This window comes from Cebus imitator, unplaced genomic scaffold, assembly GCF_001604975.1.
Source record: "Cebus imitator isolate Cc_AM_T3 unplaced genomic scaffold, Cebus_imitator-1.0 Scaffold372, whole genome shotgun sequence".
Lineage (NCBI taxonomy): Eukaryota > Metazoa > Chordata > Mammalia > Primates > Cebidae > Cebus > Cebus imitator.
The window spans coordinates 477,184-503,982 of NW_016107687.1; the positions used below are offsets into that span (position 1 = coordinate 477,184).

Sequence of the window (26,799 nt, forward strand, 5' to 3'; positions counted from 1 at the left end):
GCCCAAGGCCCTGAAGGGTGAGTCCCAAGCCTGGCAGCATTCACCATAAGCTAATGAAAGAGCCCTTGGGCTGTAAGCAAACATTGGTGGTGGCCCAGCAGAACCCCCTATGGACCAGTGGTGGTGGTGGCCACAGGTAGAGGCTCATCTGCCTGTGGTAAGGGGAGGGAAGAGCAGGAAAAGCTTTGTATTGTAGTTTCAGTGACAGCTTGGCTGCAGTAGAATTTAACATCAGGTAAACTGCTAAGATCTTAAACTCCAATCCTGGGATCCCAGACAACATCTCTAGACACACCTGGGGCCTGGGGGGAACTCACTGCCCTGAAGGGAAGGCCCAATGCTGAGCCAACTTCAGGTCTGACACAGCACAGTCCCAGTGGTAGTGGCCACAGGGGTGTTTGCATCATCATGCCCCTAGTTTCAGAAGGCTCAGCACAGAGAGACTCCATATGTTTCAGAGAAATTAAAGGAAAAGAATAAGAGTCTCTGCCTGGTAATCCAGAGAATTCTTCCATATCCTCGCAAAGACCATGGAAGTGGTACCTCTACAAGTCTGCAAAAAAAAAGAAAAAAAAAAAAAAAAAAGCCCACAGCATTACTGGGCTTGGGGCCCAAGTCCCTTCAAAGCCCTGGTGATAATTTGGATATTTATTCCCATCCAAATCTTATGTTCAATTATAATCTCCAATGTTGGAAATGGGGCCTGGTGGGAGGTGTTTGGATCTTGAAGGCAGATCCCTCATGAATGGCTTGGGCCATTCCCTTGGTGATAAGTGAACTCTTGCTCTGAGTTCACATAAGATCTAGTTTAAAAGTGTGTGGCAGCGCCCCTCATTTAACTCACTCTCTCTCTCTCCTGCTCTGGCCACATGACATGTCTGTTCCCTCTTTACCTTTTGCCATGATTAAAAGCTCCCCAAGCCTTCACAGAAGCCAGGTAGGTGCCAGGGTCATGCTGCTTACACAGCCTGCAGAACTGTGAGCCAATTAAACCTCTTTGCTTTATAAATTATCCAGTCTCAAGTATTTCTTTGTAGCAATGCAAGAATGGCCTAATACCTGGAAAGCCTTCCCAAGAAGAATAGGCACAAACAAGCTCAGATTGTGAAGACTAATACCTAATTCTTCAATGTCCAGACACCAGAAAACATCTACAAGCATCAACACCACCTAGAAAAACATGGCCTCACTAAATGAACTAAATAAAGCACCAGGGACTAATCCTGGAGAAACAGAGATAGATGACCTTTCAGACAAAGAATTCAAAATAGCTGTTTTCAGGAAACTCAAATAAATTCAAGATAACACAGTGAAAGAATTCAGAATTCTATCATTTAAATTTAACAAAGAGACTGAAATAATTAAGCAGAAATTGTGGACCTGAAAAATGCAATTGACACATTGAACAATGCATCAGAGTCTCTCAATAGCAGAGCTGATCAAGTAGAAGAAAGAATTAGTGAGCTTTAAAGACAGGCTATGTGAAAATAAAAAGAATAAAAGATAATGAAACATGCCTACAGAATCTAGAAAATAGCCTCAAATGGGCAAATCTAAGAGTTATGGCCTTAAAGAGAAGATAGAGGAAGAAATAGGGAGGGAGTGCTTATTCGAAGAGATAATATCAAAGAACTTCCCAAACCTAGAGAAGTACATCAACAGTCAAGTATAGAAGGTTATAAAACACCAACAGATTTAACCCAGAAAAGACTAACTCAAGGCATTTTACAATCCAACTCCCAAAAGTCAAGGACAAAGAAAGGATCCTAAAAGCAGTAAGAGAAAAAAAATAAATAACTTACAATGGAACTCCAATATGTCTGCAACAGACTTCTCAGTGGAAGCCTTACAGGCCAGGAAAAAGTAGCATAGCCAGGAGAGAGTGGCATGACATATTTAAAGTGCCAAAAGAAAAAAAAAAAAACTTCCACCCTAAAATAGTATATCCAGCAAAAATATCTTTTAAGCACAAAGGAAGAAATAAGGCCTTCCCAGACAAATAAAAGTTGATGGATTTCATCAACACTAGACCTGTCCTATAAGAAATGCTAAAGAGAGTTCTTCTATCTGAAAGAAAACGATGTTAATGAGCAAGAAGAAAGCATGTGAAGGTAAAAAAAAAACTCACTGGTAATAGTAAGCACACAGAAAAACACAAGTTTGGGATAACACTGTAACTGTGGTGTGTAAACTTCTCTTGACTTAAGTAGAAAGACTAAATGATGAACCAATAAAAATAACTAGAACAACTTTTTAAGGCATAAACAGTACATAAAGAGAAACAACATAAAGTTAAAAAGCTGGGGGACAAAGTTATATAGAGTTTGCATTACTTTTCTTTTTGTGTGTTTGTTTACACAGTCAGTGTTAAGTTGTCATCAGTTCGAAATAATAGTTTTAAGATAGTATGTGCAAATGTCATGGTAACCTCAAATCAAAAACATACAACAAATACACAAAAAATAAGAAATTAAAGCACACTACCAGAGAAAAATCATCTTCAAAAAAATGGAAGACAGGAAGGAAGGAGGAAAAGAAGAAAGAGAAGCCTACAAAAAAACAGAAAACAAATAACAAAATGGCAGGAGTAAGGCTTTACTTATCAATAACAACACTGAATGTAAATGCACTAAATTCTCCAATCAAAAGATACATGGCTGAATGGACGAAAAAAAACAAGACTCAATGATCCGTTGCCTACAAGAAACACACTTCACTTACAAAGATACACACAGACTCGGGTGGCTGGCAAGATGACTGAATAGGAACAGCTCTAGTCTTCAGCTGCCAGTGAGATGAACACATTTCTGCATTTCCAACTGAGGTACCTGGCTCATCTCATTGGGACTGCTTAGACAGTGGGTGCAGCCTACAGAGGGTAAGCTGAAGCAGGGTGGGATGTCGCTTCACCTGGGGAAGTGCAAGGGGTCGGGGAACCGCCTCCCCTACCTAAGGAAAGCTGTGAGAGACTGTGCTATAAAAAAATGATGCATTCTGGCCCAGATGCTATGCTTTTCCTGCCATCTTACAACCTGCAGACAAGGAGATTCTCTTGGGTATGTACACCACCAGGGCCCTGGGTTTCAAGCACAAAACTGGGCCACTGTTAGGGCAGACACTGAGCTACCTGCAGTTTTTTTTTTTTTAATACCCCAGTGGCACCTAGAATGCCAGCAAGACATTCACTCCCCTGGAAAGGAGGCTGAAGGCAGAGAGCCAAGTGGTCTAGTTCAGTGGATCCCACCCCACAGAGACCAGCAAGCTAAGATCCACTGGCTTGTAATTCTCACTGCCAGCACAGCAGTCTGAAGTCAACCTGGGACACTCAAGCTTGGTGGGATGAGGGGCGTCCGCCATTACTGAGGCTTGAGTAAGTGGTTTTCCCCTCACAGTATAAACAAGGACACTGAGAAGTTCAAACTGGGCAGAGCCAACTGCAGCTTAGCAAAGCCACTGTAGCCAGACTGCCTCCCTAGAATCCTCCTCTCTGAGCAGGGCATCTCTGAAAGAAAGGTAGCAGCCCCAGTCAAGGGCTTGTAGAACTCCCTAGGACAGAGCACCTGAGGGAAGGGGTGGCTGTGGGCACAGCTTCAGCAGACTTAAAAGTTCCTGCCTGCCAGCTCTGAAGAGAGAAGTGGATCTCCCAGCACAGCACTCAAGCTTGGTTAAGGGACAGACTGCCTCCTCAAGTGGGTCCCTGAACCCCATGCCTCTTGACTGGGAGATACCTCCCAGCAGGGGTCAACAGACACCTCATACAGGAGAGCTCTGACTGGCATCTGGCAGGTGCCCCTCTGGGATGAAGCTTCCAGAGGAAAGAACAGGCAGCAATCTTTGTTGTTCTGCACCCTTCACTAGTGACACCCAGGTAAATGGGGTCTGGAGTGGACCTCCAGCAAACTCCAGCAGACCTGCAGCAGAGAGGCCTGTAAGAAGGAAAACTAACAAACAGAAAGAAATAGCATCAACATCAACAAAAAGGATGTCCACACAAAAACCACACCAAAGGTCACCAAACATCAAAGATCAAAGGTAGATAAATCCACGAAGATAAGGAAAAACCCGCGCAAAAAGGCTGAAAATTCCAAAATCCAGAATGCCTCTTCTCCTGCAAAGGATCACAACTCCTCACCAGCAAAAGAACAAAACTGAATGGGAAACAAGTTTGATGAACGGACAGCATTAGGCTTCAGAAGGTGGGTAATAACAAACTCTTCTGAGCTAAAGAAGTATGTTCTAACCCAATGCAAGGAAGCTAAAAACCTTGAAAAAGATTAGAAGAATTGATAACTAGAATAGCCAGTTTAGAGAACACAAATGACCTGATAGAGCTGAAAACCACAGCAGGAGAACTTTGTGAAGCACACCCAAGTATCAATAGCTGAATCAATCAAGTGGAAGAAAGGATATCGGAGATTGAAGATCAACTTAATGAAATAAAGCATGAAGACAAGATTAGAGAAATAAGAATGAAAAGGAACAAACAAAGCATCCAAGAAATATGGGACTATGTAAAAAGATCAAACCTACATTTGATTGGTGTACGTAAATGTGACAGAGAGAATGGAACCAAGTTGGAAAACACTCTTCAGGATATTATTCAGGAGAACTTCCCCAACCTAGCAAGGCATACCAACATTCAAATTCAGAAAATACAGAGCGTATTACAAAGATACTCCTCAAGTAGGGCAACCCCAAGACACATAATCATCAGATTCGCCAAGATTGAAATGAAGTAATAAATGTTAAGGGCAGTCAGAGACAAAGGTCGGGTTACCCACAAAGGGAAGCCAATCAGACTAACAGCAGATCTCTCTGCAGAAACCCTACAAGCCAGAAGAGAGTGGGGGCCAATATTCAACATTGTTAAAGAAAAGAATTTTCACTCAGAATTTCATAACCAGCCAAATAAAGCTTCATAAGCAAAGGGGAAATAAAATCCTTTACAGACAGGAAAAGATAGAAATTTTGTCATCACCAGGGCTGCCTTACAAGAGCTCCTGAAGGAAGCACACTAAACATGGAAAGAAAAAACCTGTACCAGCCACTATAAAAACATACCAAATAGTAAAAACCATCGACACTATGAAGAAAGTGCATCAACTAACAAGCAAAATTACCAGCTATCATCATAATGACAGAATCAAATTCACACATAAGAATATTAACCTTAAATGTAAATGGGCTAGATGCCCCAATTAAAAGACACAGACTGGCAAATTGGATAAAAAGCCAAAACCCATCGGTGTGCTGTATCTAGGAAACCCATCTCACATGCAAGTATACACAAAGGCTCAAAATAAAGGGATGGAGGAAGATTGACCAAGCAAATTGAAAGCAAAAAAAAAAAAAAGCAAATTGAAAGCAAAAAAAGCAGGGGTTGCAATCCTAATCTCTGATAAAACAGACTTTAATCAAAGATCAAAAAGGACAAAGAAAGCCATTACATAGTGGTAAAGGGATCAGTTCACCAAGAAGAGCTAACTATCCTAAATATATATGTACCCAATACAGGAGCACCCAGATTCATAAAACAAGTTCCTAGAGACCTACAAAGAGACTTAGACTCCCACACAATAATAGTGGGAGACTTTAACACTCCACTGTCAATATTAGACAGATCGACAAGACAAAAAATTAACAAGGATATTCAGGACTTGAATTCAGCTGTAGGCCAAGCAGACTAGACATATATAGCACTCTCCACACCAAGTCAACAGAATATATATTCTTCTCAGCATCACATTGCACTTGTTACAAATTGATCACATAATTGGAAGTAAAACACTCCTCAGCAAATGCAAAAGAATGGAAATCATAACAAACAGTCTCTCAGACCACAGTGCAATCAAATTAGAATTCATTCAAAACTCACTCAAAACCACACAACTACATGGCAACTGAACAATCTGCTCCTGAATGACCACTGGGTAAATAACAAAATTAAGGCAGAAATAAAAGTTCTTTGAAACCAATAAGAACAAAGATACAATGTACCAGAATCTCTGGGACACAGCTAACGCAGCGTTTAGAGGGAAATTTCTAGCACTAAATGCCCACAGGAGAAAGTGGGAAAGATCTAAAATCGACACCCTTATTCACAATTAAAAGCAAACAAATTCAAAAGCTAGCAGAAGACAAGAAATAACTAACATCAGAGCAGAACTGAAGGAGAGAGGGACATGAAAAACCATTCAAAAACTCAATGAATCCAGGGATTAGTTTTCTGAAAAGATTAACAAAACAGACAGACCCCTAGCCAGACTAATAAAGAATAAAGCAGAGAAGAGTCAAATAGACACACTAAAAAATGATCAAGGGGATATCACTACTGATCCCACAGAAATACAAACTACCATCAGAGAATACTAAAAACGCCTCTACACAAATAAACTAGAAAAGTCTAGAGGAAATAGATAAATTCCTAGACACACACACCCTCCCAAGACTAAACCAGGAAGAAGTCAAATCCCTGAAGAGACCAATAACAAGTTCTGAAATTGAGGCAGTAATAGTCTACCATTGAAAAGCAAACCACAACAAAAAGCCCAGGACGAGACGGATTCACAGCCGAATTCTGTCAGGGGTACAAAGAGGAGCTGGTGCCATTCCTTTTGAAATTACTCCAAACAGTACAAAAAGAGGGACTCCTCCCTAACTCATTTTATGAGGCCAGCATCATCCTGATAATGAAACCTGGCAAGGACAAAACAAAAAAAGAAAATTTCAGGCCAGTGTCCCTGATGAACACTGATGCAAAAATCCTCAATAAAATACTGGCAAATCGAATACAGCAGAACATCAAAAAGCTTACCCACCACAATCAAGTCAGTTTCACCCCTGGGATACAAGGCTGGTTCAACATACGCAAACCAATAAACATAATCCATCACATAAACAGAACCAATGACAAAATCCACATGATTATCTCAATAGATACAGAGAAGGCCTTCAATAAAATTCAACACCTTCATGCTAAAAACTCTCAATAAACTAGGTACTGATGGAACGTATCTCAAAATAATAAGAGCTATTTATGACAGACCCACAGCCGATATTATACTGAATGGGCAAAAGCTGGAAGCATTCCCTTTGAAAACCAGCACAAGACAAGGATGCCCTCTCTCACCACTCCTATTCAATATAGTATTGGAAGTTCTGGCCAGGGCAATCAGACAAGAGAAAGAAATAAAGGGCATTCAAATAGGAAGAGATGAAGTCAAATTGTCTAGATTGTATATTTAGAAAACCGCATCGTCTCAGCCCAAAATCTCCTTAAGCTGATAAGCAACTTTAGCAAAGTCTCAGGATACAAAATCAATGTGCAAAAAAATCACAAGCATTCCTATTCACCAACAATAGACAGAGAGCCAAATCATGAATGAACTCTCATTCACAATTGCTACAAAGAGAATAAAATACCTAGGAATACAACTTAAAAGGGATGTGAAGGACCTCTCCAAGGAGAACTACAAACCACTGCTCAAGAAAATAAGAGAGGACACAAACAAATGGAAAAACATTCCATGCTCATGGATAGGAAGAATCAATATCATGAAAATGGCCATACTGCCCAAAGTAATTTGTAGATTCAATACAATCCCCATCAAGTTACCATTGCCTTTCTTCACAGAATTGAAAAAAAACTACTTTAAATTTCATATGGAACCAAAAAAGAGCCCACATAGACAAAACAATCCTAAGCAAAAAGAACAAAGCTGGAGGTATTACGCTACCTGACTTCAAATTATACTACAAGGCTACAGTAACCAAAACAGCATGGTACTGGTACCAAAATAGAAATATAGACCAATGGAACAGAACAGAGGCCTCAAAAATAATGCCACATATCTACAACCATCTGATCTTTGACAAATCTGACAAAAACAAGCAATGTTCAGAAAAGGATTCCCTATTTATTAAATGGTGTTGGAAAAACTGCCTAGCCATATGCAGAAAACTGAAACTGGAGCCCTTCCTTATACCTTATACAAAAATTAACTCCAGATGGATTAAAGACTTATACGTAAGACCTAAAACCATAAAAATCCTGTAAGAAAAACTAGGAAGTACCATTCGAGACATAAGCATGGACAAGGACTTCATGACTAAAACACCAAAAGCAATGGCAACAAAAGCCAAAATAGACAAATGGGATCTCATTAAATTAAAGAGCTTCTGCACAGCAAAAGAAACAATCATCAGAATGAACAGGCAACCTACAGAATGGGAGAAAATTTTTGCAATCTATCCATCTGACAAAGGGCTAATATCCAGAATCTACAAAGAACTTAAACAAATTTACAAGAAAAAAACAACCCCATCAAAAAGTGGGCAAAGGATATTAACAGACACTTCTCAAAAAACGACATTTATGCCACCAACAAACATATTTTAAAAAGCTCATCATCACTGGTCATCAGAGTAATGCAAATCAAAACCACAATGAGATACCATCTCATGCCAGTTAGAAAGGTGATCATTAAAAAGTCAGAAAAATCTGAAGAGGATGCTGGAGAGGATATGGAGAAACAGGAATGGTTTTATACTGTTGGTGGAAGCATAAATTAGTTCAACCATTGTGGAAGACAGTGTGGTGACTCCTCAAGGATCTAGAACCAGAAATACCATTTGACTCAGCAATCCCATCAGTGGGTATATACCCCCAAAATTATAAATCATTCTAGTCTAAAGACATATGCACACGAATGTTTACTGCAGCACTGCTCACAATAGCAAAGACTTGGAACCAACCCAAACGCACATCAATGATAGACTAGATGAAGAAAATATGGCACACATACACCATGGAATACTAGGCAGCCATAAAAAAGAACGAGTTCGTGTTTTTGGAGGGACATGGGTGAAGCTAGAAACCATCATTCTCAGCAAACTAATACAGGAACAGAAAACTAAACACTGCATGTTCTCACTCATAAGTGGGAGTTGAACAATGAGAACACATGGACACAGGGAAGGGAACATCATACACTGGGGCCTATTGGGGGTTGAGGTCTAGGGGAGGGATAGCATTAGGAGAAATACCTAATGTAGATGACAGGTTTATGGGTGCAGCAAACCACCATGGCATGTGTATACCTATGTAACAAGCCTGCACGTTCTCCACATGTATCCCAGAACTTAAGGTATAATAATAATCATAATAATAATAATAAAGATACACATAGACTGAAAATGAAGGGATGGAAAAAGTTATTCCATGCCAATGGAAAGCAAAAAAGAGCAGGAGTAGCTATACTTTTATCAGAAAAAATAGATTTCAAGACAAAAACTAAGAGACAAAAAAGGTCATTATGTAACGATAAAGGGGTCAATGCAAAAGAGGATACAATGATTGTAAATATATATGCACCCAGATATAATAAAGCAAATATTATTAGAGCTAAAGAGACAGATAGACCCAAACACAATAATGGCTAGAGATTTCAACACACTATTTTCATCATTGGACAGATCACCCAGACAGAAAATCAACAAATAAAAGCATTAAACTTAATCTGCACTATAAAACAAATGGACCTAGTAGATATTTACAGAACATTTCATCTAACACCTGTAGAATACGCATTCTTCTCTTCAGCACATGGATCATTCTCAAGGACAGATCATATGTTAGGTCACAAAACAAGTCTTAAAACATTCAAAAAACTGAAATAATATCAAGGATCTTCTCTGACCACAATGGAATAAAACTACAAATCAATAAGAAGAGGAAATTTGGAAACTATATAAACACATAAAAATTAAACAATATGCCCTTGAGTGACGAGTGGGTGAATAAAAAACTAAATAGGAAACTGAATATTTTCTTGAAACAAATGATTATGAAAATACAATGTACTAAAACCTACGGGGTCACAGTGAAAGAGTACTAAGAGGGAAATGTATAGCTGTAAGTGCCTACATCAAAAAAGAAAAATGTCATATAAAAATATAATGATCTATCTTAAAGAACTAGAACAGCAAGAGCAAACCAAATCCAAAATTAGTAGAAGAAATAATAAAGATCAGAGCAGAAATAAAACTGAATGAAAAAATAATACAAAAGATGAAAGAAATGAAAAGTTGGATTTTTGAAAAGATCAATAACATTGACACACCTGCAGCCAAACTAAGAAAGAGAGATGACCCAAATAAACAAACTCAGAGATGAAAAAGGAGACATTACAACTGATCCCACAGAAAATCAAAGGATCATTAGTGACTGCTATGAGCAACTGTATGCCAATAAATTAGAACATCTAGAGAAAATGGATAAATTTCTAGACACATACAACCTACCAAGATTGAACAATGAAGGAACCCAAAACCTGAACATACCGATAACAAGTAACAAGATTGAAGCCATAATAAAAAGTCTCCCAGTAAAGAGAAAGCCTAGGACCTGATGGCTTCACTGCTTAATTCTACCAAGCATTTAAAGAACTAACACCAATCCTATTCAAATTGTTTCAAAATATACAGAAGGGAATACTTCCACTCTATGAGGCCAGTATTACCCTGACACCAAAACCAGACAAATACACATTAAGAAAAGAAAACTACAGGCCAAAATCTCAGATGAATATTGATGAAAAATTCTCAATAAGATACTATCAAGCCAAATTCAACAATACATTAAAAGGAGCATTCATTATGACCAAGTTGGATTTATCTCAGGGATGCAAGGATGGTTATCCATATGCAAATCAATATAGTACATCATATCAACAGAATGAAGGACAAAAAACATATGATCATTTCCACTGATGCCAAAAAAGCATTTGATAAAATTTGGTAAGCTTTCATGATTAAAAAACCTTCAAAAAACTGGGTATAAAAGGAATATACCTCAATATAATAAAAGACATTCACAACAAACCAAGAACTAGTATCATACTGAATAGGGAAAAACTGAAAGCCTTTCTTCTAAGATCTGGAACATGACAAGGATGCCCATTTTCACTACTGTTATTCAGCATACTACTGGAAGTCCTAGCTAGAGCAATAAGACAAGAGAACAAAATAAAGGGCAAACAATTTAGAAAGGAAGAAGTCAAATTATCCTTGTTTGCAGATGATATAATGTTATATTTAAAAAAAAAACCTGAAGACTCCACTAAAAAACTATTAGCACTGATCAACAAATTCAGTAAAGTTTCGGAATAAAAAATCAGCATACAAAAATCAGTAGCATCTCAATGTGCAAACAGTGAATGATCTGAAAAATAAATTTTTAAATCTCATTTATAATGGCTACAAATAAAATTAACTACCTAGGAATTAAGATAACCAAAGAAGTTAAAGAGTTCTATAATGACAATCATAATGAAAGGAACTAAAGAGGACACACACACAAAAAGGAAAAATACTACATGTTCATGGATTGCAAAAATCAATATTGTCAAAATGTCGACACTACCTAAAGCAATCTACAGATTTGATGTAATCTCTATCAAAATACCAATGACATTCTTCACAGAAATAGAAAAACAATCCTAAAATTTATATGGAAACACAAAAGACCCAAAATAGTCAAAGCTATTCCAAGCAAAAAGAACAAAACTGGAGGAATTGCATTACTTGACTTCAAATTATACTACCATTATGGTAACCCAAACAGCATGGTACTGGCATAAAAACAGACACGTAAACCTATGAACAAAATAGAGAATCCAGAAACAAATCCGTATACCTACAGTGAACTCATTATCAGCAAACGTGCCAAAAACACACATTGGGGCAAAGATAGTCTCTTCAATAAATAGTGTCAGGAAAAATAGATATCCATATACAGAAGAATAAAACTAGACCCCTATCTCTTGCCATATACAAATATCAAATCAAAATGGATTAAAAACTCAAATCTAAGATGTTAAACTATGAAACTACTACAATAAAACAATGGAGAAACTCTCCAAAACAATGGAGTGGGCAAAATTTCTTTGGTAATAACTCACAAACACAGACACCCAAAGCAAAAAGGACAGATAGGATCACATCAAGTTAAAAAGCTCCTGCACAGCAAAGAAAACAATCAACAACATGAAAAGACAACTCAGAGGGAGAAAATATTTACAAACTACTCATCTGAAAAGGGATTAATAACCAGAATATACAAGGAACTCAAATAACTCTTATAATCTTATTAGACATTTCTTAAAAGAAGATATACAAGTGACAAACAGGCTTATGAAAAGGTGTTCAAGGCTAGGCATGGTGGCTCACATCTATAATACCAGCACTGTGGGAGGCCAAGCTGGGCAGGAGGATCACTTGATGTCAGGAGTTCAAGATCAGCCTGGCCAACATGGCAAAACCCCTTCTCTACTAAAAATACAAAAATTAGCCTGGTATGGTGGCATATACCTATAGTTCCAGCTACTCAAGAGGCTGAGGCACGAGAATCACTTGAACCCAGGAGGGATTACTGAACCCACAATTCAGTGAGCTGAGATTGTGCCACTAGACTCCAGCCTGGGGACAAAACGAGACTGTCTCAAATAAATAAATAAATAAAATAAAAAGAAAACAAAGATGCTCAAAATCACTGATCACGAGAAAAATGCAAATCAAAATTAAAATGAAATATTATCTCACCCCAGCTAAAATGGCTTTTAACCAAGACAGGCAGTAACAAATGCTGGCAAGGATGTGGAGAGAAAGGAACCCTTGTAGGTATTTGTGGGAATGTAAATTAGTACAACCACTAGGGAAAACCGGTTGGAGTTTCCTCAAAGAAAAAAAAAAAAAACTAAACTAAAATTAGAGCTACCATACGATCAAAAAATTCCACTACTGGGTACACATCCAAAAGAAAGGAAATCGGTGTATCAAAACAGTATCTGCACACCTATGTTTGTTGCAGCACTGTTCACAGTAGACAAGATCTGGACGCAACCTAAGTATCCATCAACCAATGAATGAATAAAGAAAATGTGGTACATATACAAAATTGAGTAGTATTCAGCCATAAAAAAGCAATGAGATTCTGTCACTTTCAACAGCATGAATGGAAATGGAGGTCATTATGTTAAGTGAAATAAGCCAGGCACAGAAAGACAAGCTTTGAATGTTCTAATTTGTGGGAGCTAAAAATTAAAACAATTGAACTGATGGAGACAGACAGCAGAAGGATGGTTTCCAGAGGCTGGAAAGAGAAGTTGATAGGGAAATAGAGATAGTTAGTGGGTAAAAAAAGTAGTTAGAATGAATAAGACCTAGTATTTGATAGCACAACAGGTGACTACAGTCAATAGTAATATAATTGTACATTTTAAAATAACTTAAAAAGTATAACTGGATTGTCTGTAACACAAAGGATAAACAGTTGAGGGGATGAATATTCCACTTACCCTGATCTAATTATTATGTGTTGCATGCCTGTATCAAAGTATCTCATGTACTCCATAAATATATGTACTTACTATGTACCCACAAAAATTAAAAATTAAAGAATCTAATGGATAAGTCAGTGTTAATAAACCAGCTATTTTTTTCTATGCTTGCTGTCAATTTAAAAGACTTGATGAATATGATATAGAGTACAGTAACATGCCATAAAAAAATAACCAAACTCTTCAAGTCTTTCACTTTAAAATTAATATATAATTACCTGAGTTGAAAATGTGGGCAAGACAAATGAATCAAAATGCTGATTAGAATAATCTTTTTTATCCTCGATAATTTCTTCCCAACAGTAACTGTTTTCCCCCACCAAGTCTAAGTAGGCGGGGCACAGTGATTCATGCCTATAATCCCAGCACTTAGGGAGGCTGAGGTGGGAGGATCACTTGAGTCTAGGAGTCCAAGACTAGTCTAGGCTACATGGCAAGACTCCATCTATACAAAAAATAAAAATGAAAATTAGCTGTATGGTGGTACACGCCTGTAGTTCCAGTTAGTCAGGAGGCTGAGGTGGGAGGATCACTTAAGCCCAGGAGACAGAGGCTACAGTGAACAACGATTGTGTCACTGGCACTCCAGCTGGGGTGACAGAGTGAGACAGTCTCAAAAAAGAAAAGAAAGGCCAGGAATAAAATTCAGAATAAGCACTTGCTGATTTTCTTTCTCCAGTGTATTTTTCCAGTTTATATTGTGCCTAATGATTTCTAAGCAACACAGTCTGAGGGAAAGCTACAACAAACATCCATCATTCATTTCTTCCCTCTTATGACATAGATTCTTATCAAATTATATACAGACTCTTGGTCAATTTGAGACACTAAGTCTGATGGCTAACCAGCTACATTTCTCAAGACCGCTGCCCTGGCACTGGTTGTTCCCACAGTGCCCAGGGTTCCCTGAGCCAAGCTGGTCCATGTTTCCCACTCACCTGCATGAGTTCATGGCTTTGCAGAAGATCATTCTCTAGCATCTCCTGGGTAAGGCGCCCCATGGTGCTGTAGAATTCATCTGCTGTTTCACAACATTCTATTTGCCTAGATGAAGAAGGGACAGGAAATAGAACTTGTTTAGGGCATCCATGCTGTGTAACAGTACATGCTGCAGGTATAAGATGTGTTGGGCTGGGCATGGTGGCTGACACCTATAATCCCAGCACTTTGGGAGGCTGGGGCAGGAAGATTGCTTGAGGCCAGGAGTTTGAGACCAGCTTAGGCAATGCAGTGAGACCCCACTTGTCCAAATAATTGTAAAACTTAGCTGGATATCGTGGTATACACCTGTGCTCCCAGCTACTCAGGAGGCTAAAGCACGAGGATCACCTGAGCTTGGGAGCAGCAAGCCATGGCCAAGGCTGCAGTGAGCCATGACAGCCCCACTGCAATCCAGCTTGGGTGATGGAGACCCTGTCTCAAAAACAAAAGGGGAACAGCTGCCTTTTGCCATCAAATCACTCAAGTTACCAATCAACAAATAGCAAAATCCTGATAATTGTAAAGCCCACTGCGGATGAAACATTTAAAAATACCAAAAACAACTTTGAGGAACTCGATACAGGTAAGTCCTGTCATTCCTACTTGGCTCCCCCAGCCTCATAACCCCAACGTGGCATCTTTATTGTTTCCATGAGACATAATCTACACATCAGAATACCCACACTCATTAGAAATCATAACCACGAAATTGGGTACTAAAGAACAATTATCTCCAATAAGGGACTCTGTTGGTCTTAATCTGTAAACTGATATCATTAACGTAATAGATTCAAAACCAAACCACAGTAGGAATAGAAGATGAAAATTACAAGAATTGTATCTGCATATTTCATGTCCATGGGGTGTTTTCACAGGCAGAATTTTCTGAGTTCTTCTCAGGGTGCTGCTGCTAGTTGGAGATTACACTGCTCCTTGCATTCAGTTCTACATGTAAATAAAGAATCTGACACTTAGCTACCTGTGAGTCAGATTGGACTTCAATCTTTCCTCTAGAAAGGGAAAAAAGGATAGCCCAAAACAAAAGTACCAGGTATTTCTATTTTATTTTATTTATGTTTTTGCAATGAAGTCTTACTTTGGCGTCCAAGGCTGGAACACAGTGGCATGATCTTGGCCCACTGCAACCTCCACCTGCTGGGTTCAAGCAATCCTCCTGCCTCAGCCTCCTAAGATGTTGAAGCTACAGGTGCCCACCATCATGCCCTGCTGATTTTTTGTATTTTTAGTAGAGATGGGGCTTCGCCATGTTGGCCAGGCTGGTCTCAAACTCCTGACCTCCAGTGATCCACCTGCCTCAGCTTCTCAAAGTGCTGGGATTACAGGCGTGAGCCACTGCACCAAGCCTAGGTATTTTCATTTCATATGACGATGTTCTTTGTATTGTAGAGTAACTCTAGTTTCCCCACCAACCAGAAGACCTACACTTTGATATATACTAATGTTGGGGGATTTTTATAAACCCATCCAAAAGAAATATGATTATGGAAAAACAAGAGGTTCTGGACTGTAGAGGTTCTGGACTGGCAAGATGTTCATGCCACAATCATGTAAATAAATAAATGGAATAAACTGCTGAAGTATTACTATAAAAATATTGAACAATGTTTTTCAGGCTGACCAGGAAGAAAAAGCATCCCAAAGACACAGATGCAGGAGACAGCAGGCCCTATCTGGGGAACTGCAAGTCGCTCTGCACAACCAGTAAGACCAGCATGGGGGGAGTGGTTGCAGGACCAGAGGAAGCCAGTGAGAGCCGAGGGAAGGGAGCTACTGACAGCAGGGAGCAAAGGCCTCACCTGGCAGCTGAGCCACTTCAAAGCATGAGTCACTAAAAGACTTTAAATAGGGAGTGAGGGAACAGCTGTGCCCTTGGCAAGGTCTGCCTGGAGGTGGCAAGGCAAATGTGGGGTACCATGGGGAAACCAAGGAGGACACAGCACAGTGGGCCAGGCATGGGTAACAAACAGGAAACCAAAACAGCAGGGGCAGAGAGAAAGGACACATAAAGAGATGCTAGTGATGGTGAGCTGATGGTCTACAATTTACATATTCCAAAGTACCCTTGGGGTGAGTGAAAGGTAGAAATTCCAAGCTGCAGAAGCCAGGTGAAAGGAGAGATCCTGGATAACCATATATAAGGCACATGTTACTTACGTGTACATAAGATTACCTATATGCCATTTATGGTTTTTCCAACAGAAAGTTTGTAGAGAAGATCACAGGCACTAGAATCAGAATGATCCAAATTTAAAGTCCCAGTTCTGCTATTCACTGGCTGTATGACTACGAACTAGTTAATGAACTTTCCTGGGGAAATTTTCTTACTTGAAGAGGCAGGGAGAATAACCCTACCTACTCCACAAGGTTATTGGGAGAACTGAATGAGATGATGTGTTTAAACTGCCTAACACAATGGCAGGCACTTCAGGCACTTATGATGTATGTCAATTGCCTTTCCTCTCCGTTAACAAGCTGCATGCTCAAAACACACAGTATTATAATAAGCAAAAACTGAAAGAGTTAAAATTCTATCATTCTGATTCATATATCCCCTAAACTTCAAAAATACTAGCCAATTGTTATCAGTAGATTCACACTCTTAAAAGCACAGACTCTAGAGCCAGGATGCCTGGGTTCAAATTCAAGCCATTCCACTTAGTAATTGGGTGACTTTAGACAATTAACTGAACTTCTCTGTGCCTCAATTCTCAAATCTATAAAAAGGAGATGACAATAATGCATACTTTATAGGATGATGAATACTTGAGTTTATACATCCACAGTAATTAGAACAGTGGCTGTTCAAGAAAGTACTCAATGAATATTGGCTTTTAGTTGCAGCTAGTATTATTTCAACAGTGTGACATCCCTGGGATGATCATAGGAATAAATTCTGATCCTACAGATTAATGGATAGAGAGCAGTAAAACCAGGATCACCTCTCTTCTTCCTGCTCCCTCATGAAGAACCAACACAAAGGCAATTATAGCTGACTCACCATAGAGTAAGGTGCTTTCCTGTTTTAATGCTATAAACCAGCTATGCAGCAACTGGACTATCACACCCAGAGAAACTATCAAAGCTCAAAGAGCTTACAATGTATACAGTAGGTTGGAAATACATGGCTGCAGCAAGAGGCGGTTATCCAGAGGTAATGGGAGACAAGCAAATAGCACAGCAAATCCCATACAGATGAATTTATTTGCCCAGCTGAAAAGCAATGTACAATAAAACAAAGGCAAAGAAGATAGCTAGGTGATGTTTAAAAATACATACAATAATAATTTTTAAGTTCCTGAACTGATAGTTTTTCTTTGCAAAATTGTTTACAATGCCAGAAGTCTCTCAGGAAACAACTTACCATAAATACAAAGGCTAGTTAAAAGGTTTTTGAAACAAAAAGTGCCCATGATTTATTAGTTTTCTGACATGTTGTCTATGGGAACACACTCAAGTCATTTATAGCTCCAGAAAAGAAACAGTAAAAACTTCACCGCTTCTTAGCTGTTTCACCCCAATACTTCTTCCATTACCCAAAAGGTACAATCCTTATGTGGTAGTCATAATATATCAAAGATGAGTGAAAAATACCCTATCTTTTTCAGTCCTGCTACTAGTAAAGAATATAAGCAAAATCTATTTGGTAATATGTTTTGGCAGTAACAAATTTCAACAGAGAATTCGTTCTTAATGAAAGGGAAGAAGTTCTATGTGTTCTACCAAGCGAGATATCTTATCTCATTTAATTTTATCGCAACCCTGAAAGGCAGAACAAAATAAAGATTCATCAAGAATCCAAATTGTGATTTTAACTAACAAATTCACCTACTCATAACCAGATCTTTCCGTTTCTCTGTCACCTAAGTTCCTTTCCCTCTTCCCAACTAGTGTCCAAAGAGATGCTGACAAGGAGTGAACCAGCCAGGACACAAGCACTTGAGAAGAAGTGGCAGAATCTACAGGCCTAAAGGAGCCTGCCCCCTTCTCCAAAATAGACTGCATCTGCCAACAGTGAGCCCGCCGAGATTTCAGGAGGCTAAAGCAATTTTAAAAGTTCACAACTTTCTCTTTTCCTCACACTTAAATATCAATGCTTTACACATTATAGCACAAAAACTGCTAAAGGTCCTCTACATCACAGAGCAGGGCAGAAGGTGGAAATCACTTACTCTCCTAATTTTGCCCAGATAGCCAGCGACACCCTTAGGATGATTTCTGAACCTTCGAAGAAGACTGAATCCCAGATCTTTAAAACGGTCTGATTAGGGAGGCACGTGGCAAAGAGAGTCAGAAACCACTGCATCGTGAAGACATTTGTAAGTGGGGGCTCATATCCACCTGAAACAAAACACATTCGATTCCTTCAGAACTGATGGTTGGCAACATATGCACATATCCTTTTTTAGTCTTCCATGTCCACTCAAATTTGTTAAATTTACTGATTTCTTCATATTTCTAAACTCTTGTTCTTTCTTCCTATTTTTCCTACCATGTTTCTGGAAGAATGTAGGTGTGTTTAATATAATACCTCAGAAATCTTAACCTAAAACTTACTTTGGCTCTACCTATTGTAGTGAGCTGAAAATTAAGGAGAAAGTTTTCCTCATCAAAAATAAAAGAAGAAAAGGATTTCAGCCTCTCAAAAGCAAAAGCCACCAGATGTTCGAAATCATATAATCCCCACTTTTATTCAAATGCTACTTTGGTAAGAATAAAATTGCTGACATAAATTATCTATCAACTTCTTAAGTAGGCCACAGTGGAGTTAAACTAGAAATTATTAACAGATAGATAGCTGGCAAATCCCAAAATAGAGAATAAACATTACATTTTAAAATATTTTCAACTAAAGATCTGGGGTCCAACAAATTTTGAAATTTCTGTATTTACTAGAAACATAGTACTCCCTCCTACTTTATGTGATCAGCATGTATTTTTATGAAATATAAAAATTTAGATATTTAGACTGATCCTTTCTCCAAATTACAGCCAATATGTACAACTACTTAAAAAAAGGCCTGTTTTCCTGTATTCATTGTTCTTCCTATGAACAATGGAAGTATCTTTGCTCACAGACTAGAATCTGGGATTGTTCCTCATAGCCAAGTGCAAGACACTTGGGTAAAAACATGTAGCTCACTAAAGTGTGTCTGACTAGGGGACAAGCAAGATCGGCCTCTCCAGAAGCATGATAAAATCCACACAGTTATACTGCAGAGCCAAGTTAAATGAGATCATTCAAGTGGCTTAGAAGGAAATGCCTAGAGACACTCAGGTGTCTCTCTGTGTGCATGGCCTGTTAGGAACCAGGCCACACAGCAGGAAACAAACACAACTTAACCTGTATTTACAGCCACTCTCCATTGCTCACCACCTGAGCTCTGCCTCCTGTCAATCAGCAGCACTATTAGATTCTCATAGGAGCACAAGCCCTCTTGTGAACTGTGCATGTGAGGGATCTAGGTTGCACGCTCCTCATGAGAATCTAACACCTGATGATCCGTCACTGTCTCCCATCACCCCTCAGATGGGACCGTCTAATTGCAGGAAAACATGCTCAGGGCTCCCATTGATTCTATGTGACGGTGAGCTGCGTAATTATTTCATTCTGTATTACAATGTAGTAATCATAGAAATAAACTACACAATAAATGTAATGTGCTTGAATCATCCTGAAACCATCCCCCCAACTCTACCCTGGTCTGTGGAAAAATTGTCTTTGCTGAAACCGGTCCCTGGCACCTAAAAGGTTGGAGACCACTGGTTTGGAGGAAACACAACAAACTCCTGACTATTCTGTACACACAGCCAGGGAAGTACAAACCGTGGGTACAAATACAGCTACTAGCTCAGACACTTCCAAAGGCTGGAAGATGTCCACTAGATAGCAGAGGCCCTTAGCTACTCTTTCATAATCTCAATGGTTCAGGTAAATCCAGTTTGTACTAAATTGTACCTGTAGCTCAGTTGTAAAGGCTCCTACAGGTTTGGCGCCAGCTTGGGCTTTTAAGTAGACAATAAGACATGCACATGGTACTCCATCCAGAGTACATCATTTCAGTTGTTGATCTGGTACTAGTATATTAGGCCCTTGACTGACTTCCTAACTGACCAGTTAGAGGTTCAACATATGGCCTTTTGTTATTTTCAGTTTTGTTGTCATTCTCTAAAAATCTATTTCATTGTACCAAGCTCTTACCAACAAAAATACCTGAAAATACATATTTCCATTCACAGTTTAGGCTCATTTCTACAGTGGAATCAGAGAAGTCAAATATTTTCAGAGTTATCATGGGATTAAATCACTACCTCCACTTTCTTTGTTTGCAGTTCTCTGAAGAGTATCCAGGTGCTGAGATAATTCAGGCAGCTTCATTCTTAAAAGGTCTCTGAAGACAGCCATATCCACAGACAATGCCCGGAGATTATTGACAAAATAGCTTTCGGGAAGTACCTTATCAATAAGGTAAATCATAATCTAAAGAAAAAAAAGATAGTTTAAGGCTGCTTTGTAAAAACTGGGATCCCAACATGTCCTAAAGAGAAAATAAGTATTCAAATAGATAAAACGCTGTTAGCAAAGCACACCATCCTTAAATGCATCAGTACCAAATGTTCCAGATTTACAAGGCTCTCCTACAGCCTGGCTAGGGAGCATGTGGCATGATCATCTAAGTAACTCAGACCCCAATTCCGCTGCTGTCTGAAATTTCTAGATGGGCTGCTAGACCTGTGTTCAGTCCGTAAGTAGCTGTGATTATGCAACCCTCAGCGTCATTCTGAGAAATGACAAAGCACAAGCTTGCGCAGCAGCCAGCAGCGCCTCAGCGCTGGCTCGTTGATGTCAATACAGTTTTACAACCTCTTTTTTTTTTTTTTTTTTTTTGAGACGGAGTTTCACTCTTGTTACCCAGGCTGGAGTGCAATGGCGCGATCTCGGCTCACCGCAACCTCCGCCCCCTGGGTTCAGGCAATTCTCCTGCCTCAGCCTCCTGAGTAGCACGCGCCACCATGCCCGGCTAATTTTTTTTGTATTTTTAGTAGAGACGGGGTTTCACCATGTTGAGCAGGATGGTCTCGATCTCTTGACCTCGTGATCCACCCGCCTCAATATGAAAACTAACAGCAGGCCTATCATAAACACCCCCGCTGAAGTAGCTCTCAAGATTTACTCACCATCAACCTGGGCTATAGAGCTACTCATGTTGACTTCTGGTCCACTTCCTGGAAAAATGCAACTAGGCTTTTTGAACAAATGGTACTTTTCAAAATCTGTATTTCTCTCATAAGATTGTCATAGAGGTTCTTCAAATTGCTATTTTCATTTTGATTTTTCTACTTGTATTGCCTTTTCTAAAATGTCAAGAACCCCTAGAATGACCCAGCCAAACACATATGAGCTTTGTATGTCAATCCCTGGTTCTTTCCCACCAAACTCTTACCAACAAAAATACCTGGAAATATATATTTTCATGCAATGTTTAGGTTCATTTGTACAGTGGAATCAGAGAAGTCAAATATTTTTAGAGTTATAATAGCATTGAATCACTACCTCCACTTTCTTTGTTTGCAGTACTCTGAAGAATATCCAGGTGTTAATTCAGGCGGCTTCATTCTTAAAAAGGTCTGGCATGCTCTATCCCTGACCCACTCCCTAAAAGACCAGCTCCTTCCCCAAAGCACCAGAAAAACAAAATTAAGAATAAAGTCATAAATGGCTCTATATACATAATTGGCTCTTTGTTGGCAGAAAATTAGCTATCTCACATTTTGATTTTCAGGATACCATAAAACTTTATTCCCCCCACCCCCCAAAAAAAATCCCTCCCTGCAAGGGCCCATTTTCCCCTCCTCCCCAGCTTATATAATTTATACTTCTCAGGGTCATCGTTTGGAATGAGTCAGTAGGGCAGGGGCGTGCTCTCAGGAAGGATCTTCTCCTTTGGCATAGGGTGGCCAGACCCAGAGGGCCTTAGCCTTCTTATGTTAGGATAAAATTTGCCAGGTAAATGTATCATCATCTTGGAAATAGGAGCTCAGCAACAATAAAAGGAGTAAATTCAGTCTTTGTGGGGAGAGGAAGCTCTGGGAGGCAGCAGCTGATGGGGAGAGCAGGTATAAGCATGGTAGAGTATTCTTGTAGGAACCTAGCACTCTATGGATCAGGATTAGAGGGATTTACAGGATTATGAATGCAGATGTAAAGGTAATGTGCTGACAATTATTGTACTTTTCATCTAAGGATAAGATATGTAGTTCTAAGAAAGATACTTGGTTTTTACTGAGAAATTATGATCCCTCAAAATTACGTGAAAACAAGCAAAAAAAAAAAAAATTCTTCAATCATCATACTAATTCCTGCGACAGGGAAATTCTCTATCGGAAGGCATCTCAATGTCTGATATGAAGACATAGATCCAGTCTGTAATCCCAGCACTTTGGAAGGCTGAGGCAGGAGGATCACCTGAGGTCAGGAGTTTGAGACCAGCCTGGCCAACATGGTGAAACCCCGTCCTATTAAAAATACAATATTCGCCAGGCATGCTGGCATGTACCTGTAATCCCAGCTACTCAGGAGGCTGAGCCAGGAGAACTGCTTGAACCTGGAAGGTGAAGGTCACAGTTAGCCAAGATCATGCCACTGTACTCCAGCCTGGATGACAGAGCAAGACTGTCCCCAGGGGAAAAAAAAAATTGAATTAGGCTAAATAATAGGAGAATTCTGAATTTTAACAAAAAGTTAAAAATAAAAGATTTGCTAAGTAAAAACATAAGCACTAAAAAGCAGGAAAAATGGTTCACCTATTTCTAATAACAATACATTTCCTAGTAATTATGACTTGTAGAGGCCAGGCTGGAAAAATAGATGTACAATATTTTTCTCGACATCAAAAGTGTTTCTTCATGAAGCCAACCTTCTTCTGCATATTAAATATGTAACCACAAGATCTACACACTCTTAAAGGATGATGACATCATTTCATTGCATGGAGCTCATTTTCATGGGGGCAGAAATATTCAGTTTTTCATCTTTAATCCACATTTTTATGTAAGTTTTTAATTTCTACTTTCTCAAGTGTTACTGAACCCTTTTATAATTTGATTGGCATGTACATTTCCTTTCCTGAATGTCTCTATCCCACCCCCTAACTTGAATCACTTATTCCAATTGCTCTAGAGAACAATTCCCATTTTATAGTCATACCAATTAGATCTGAAAAAAAAAACTGATGAAAGCTGACAGACTGAGTAAACAAAATTGCTTCTTAATAAAAATCTTCTTAAAGTCATGTATTTGTCACTGCCATCCTCCACCTACTCCCACCTATTTGATGAACAAGTAACTTCAAAGTTGCTTCCTTAAATACATCAATGGAAAAAGTGAGAGGTTGAAAACAGATTTAGATCATGTCAGGCTGGATCTATAACTAGTCCACCATCATATGTATAAAACCAAGAAGAATATTTGTTTATTTTTTCACATCAGATTAGTCAGTGATTGGGAGTATCAGTAAGGTATTCACCATAGTCAAACACAGGTTGTTGGCAGTAGGGTTGTGGGGGGGCGGTTCTTGAACAGGAAGACAAAGTAACTATCACATACATCACAAAGCATTGCAATCAACAGCAGTTTAAAGGTTCAAATATGAATTAATAACCCCATATTGCCTTAAGCAAACTGGCATTAGTCTCCACATTTAAAATGCTTCATTTCTCATAAGCACTCTATTTCTGGTGACACACTGACTCACTTGCAAACCAATAAGCTTACATCACTAGTGCCCCATCTCAACATGTTTCCAAAATTTGTTTTAACTAATTAAATTAGGTCCTAGGCATCAAAGATTAAAAGATATTAATACAAGTCAATTCCATAATGCTTCTCCATGCAAACACCTTCCACTGACACTCACTCTCAGCCCAGCTCCTCCATACATTGCTCCAAACAAGAAGGAGTAAAGCAACCTAATAAGGCAATCCAATCATAATTAAGCATAACTAGTGTGGGAGGCAGTTCTAACATGACCCCACCCCCAGTCACACCCTTGTATGAACCCTTCCCCTTGACTATGAGCTGAACCTGGTTACTGGCTTCTAAAGAACAGAATATGGAAATATAGTGGAATATCACTTTGGATGTTTGGCTATAAATCTGTAACTTAAACTCTTTTGCCTTGCTCACCATCTTTTACTCTCTTGTTCACTTTGGGGGTGCCAGCTACTGGGTTGAGAGATGGAGAGACCCCCACATGGCAAGGAACTATTAAAGGCCTCCAGCCAACAGCCACCAAGGGACTGTGACCTCAGTCCAACAGCCTGTGAAGAATTAAATCTCACCAACAACCACATAAACAAACTTGAAAGCCAAAGCCCATCCGCAATTGAGCCTCCAGACAAGACCGCAGCCCTAACCAACAGTTTAACCACCACAGTGATGTGACCTTGAGGCAGTTAAGCTGTGCCTAGATTTCTGACTCAAAGAAACTGTAAGGTAATACATGTTTGCTGTTTTAAGCAGCTAATTTGTTAAATAGCAATGAATAATTAATACAATTAATATTTAACTTGCTTTAAAAATATGATGTCTTACAAATGAGACTAAACACATAATCATTTGTCTCACAGTTGGCAGCTACATGAGTCTGTCACTTGACATGACTTTAACCTGGAGGAAATGCTATCACAGGTCATTACAAAGGTTTGGAAAAGGATGAGACATCAAGGAAGAGAGATTATAGTTCCGATTTCTCACTCTCAGAAGAATGTCCTTTGCTTTTGTCAGAGCCTGCTACTTACTTTCAAGGCGTCCCCTTCATTCCCTTCCATCACTTCCAGAATTAGTGCAGCCAGGATGTTAAAGCCTTGGCAGTACCCAACAGTTTTGTTCCATCGGGCATAGGCCAGTAGCACCCGCTTCAACACAACCCTGTCCTGCTCAGCCTCTTGGCCACAGTAAGAACTACAGCCTGTGCGGTGAAGGTCCTAAAATGGAAGGGAAACAATATTTCCAAAAATAAATTCTTTCCAAAAAAATACCTTTAGTTATTTTTTGACTCAATAAACAGAGTCAAATTATCAACATAAATTTTATTTTTTAAAAATGTACATGTGGCTTATACATATGAGCTAAAATGCATTTTTAGCTTTCTTTTTCTTAATATTTTGTAATATGCTGTTTAAGAGAGATTTGCAAGGGAAATTTCAGCCAGGCAAATTTTCAACTTAAAATGTTTCTAGGATCACCACAAAAAGCAGCCCAGAATCAACAATAATTATATTATAATTTCATATAAATTGATAGTTTGTTTTAATAATATTTCTCAGATAAAACAATAGTCATCCCAATACATGTATGCTTGAGGCTAACATTTGTTCTTTCTACAAAAAAGTATATTTAGCTATCAAAACTCGAAATAACATAAAAGAGTGAAATCAAAATAGCAAAAAATGTGATTATAAAGAGAAAAAATCATTCTATTAGAATTGTTTTATGAATTTATATAAGAAAGAAATATTTGCTATGCTTTAATATTTAATGAAGGCAATATCTGTAATTTAATTACTAAGCAGGGACTATAATTTTCAAGAGCTGAAGTCATTTACTGACATAGCATTCACTTCAATGAGAAAATAAAAGATCTTCTTAATAACAGGATTGTTACAAACGATGCATTGGCTTAATTCACCAGTTAGACAGAAAGGAAATATTTCAAATATGAGATACTTCATCTCTGTGAAACATATTCTAAAATTCCAAATATATGGCTGAAATGTGAATAATGCAAAGGCTTTTTAGTACACAATGTAAAATTGCATAACTTTTTTAGCATTTGTCTGAAACAGACCAAGTTAGAACAAAAAGTAGCTCGTTTTAGTTAGTACTTTCTCCTTACAAAAAAAAAAAAAAAATCTCCAAACATGCCAAAACATTAGCCATCTTGAGGTGGCCAAAATTTGGATGAAACAACTTTCCTTTTAAAGCCCCAGTTTAGCATCACACTGTAATGTACTCATATAAAATCAAAACCCATGTGCTAGAGCCTTATGTAAGAGGATAATACTGGAATCAGAATCAGCATCCTCGGCTTTTAGCACCAGGCTCTGTTCAGTTGTAATAATCCAGGTAGGCAAACCACAGCTGCCTACACAGCTAGCTTGAACCCACAAGCATTTGGTTGGAACGGACCCACCTGTGAACCTGTCTTTAGAAAATGGCATTAAAGGCCGGGCGCGGTGGCTCAAGCCTGTAATCCCAGCACTTTGGGAGGCCGAGGCGGGTGGATCATGAGGTCAAGAGATCAAGACCATCCTGGTCAACATGGTGAAACCCTGTCTCTACTAAAAATACAAAAAATTAGCTGGGCATGGTGGCGCGTGCCTGTAATCCCAGCTACTCAGG

General features: G+C 38.9%; 1 protein-coding gene across 4 annotated transcripts in view; it reads right to left on the reverse strand.

Moving 5' to 3' along the window:
* The window catches only part of TBC1D30 (TBC1 domain family member 30), a 103,505-nt gene that overhangs the window by 25,720 nt on the left and 50,986 nt on the right, over positions 1 to 26,799 (reverse strand). For all 4 annotated transcript variants that reach the window (XM_017507304.2, XM_037730974.1, XM_037730973.1 and 1 more), the window contains 4 exons: positions 25,197 to 25,382; positions 20,709 to 20,877; positions 18,569 to 18,737; positions 14,336 to 14,441 (listed from right to left, as the gene is read on the reverse strand). In XM_017507304.2, coding sequence (XP_017362793.1) covers positions 14,336 to 14,441; positions 18,569 to 18,737; positions 20,709 to 20,877; positions 25,197 to 25,382 — 630 coding nt within the window. The remainder of the gene's footprint in view (positions 1 to 14,335; positions 14,442 to 18,568; positions 18,738 to 20,708; positions 20,878 to 25,196; positions 25,383 to 26,799) is intronic.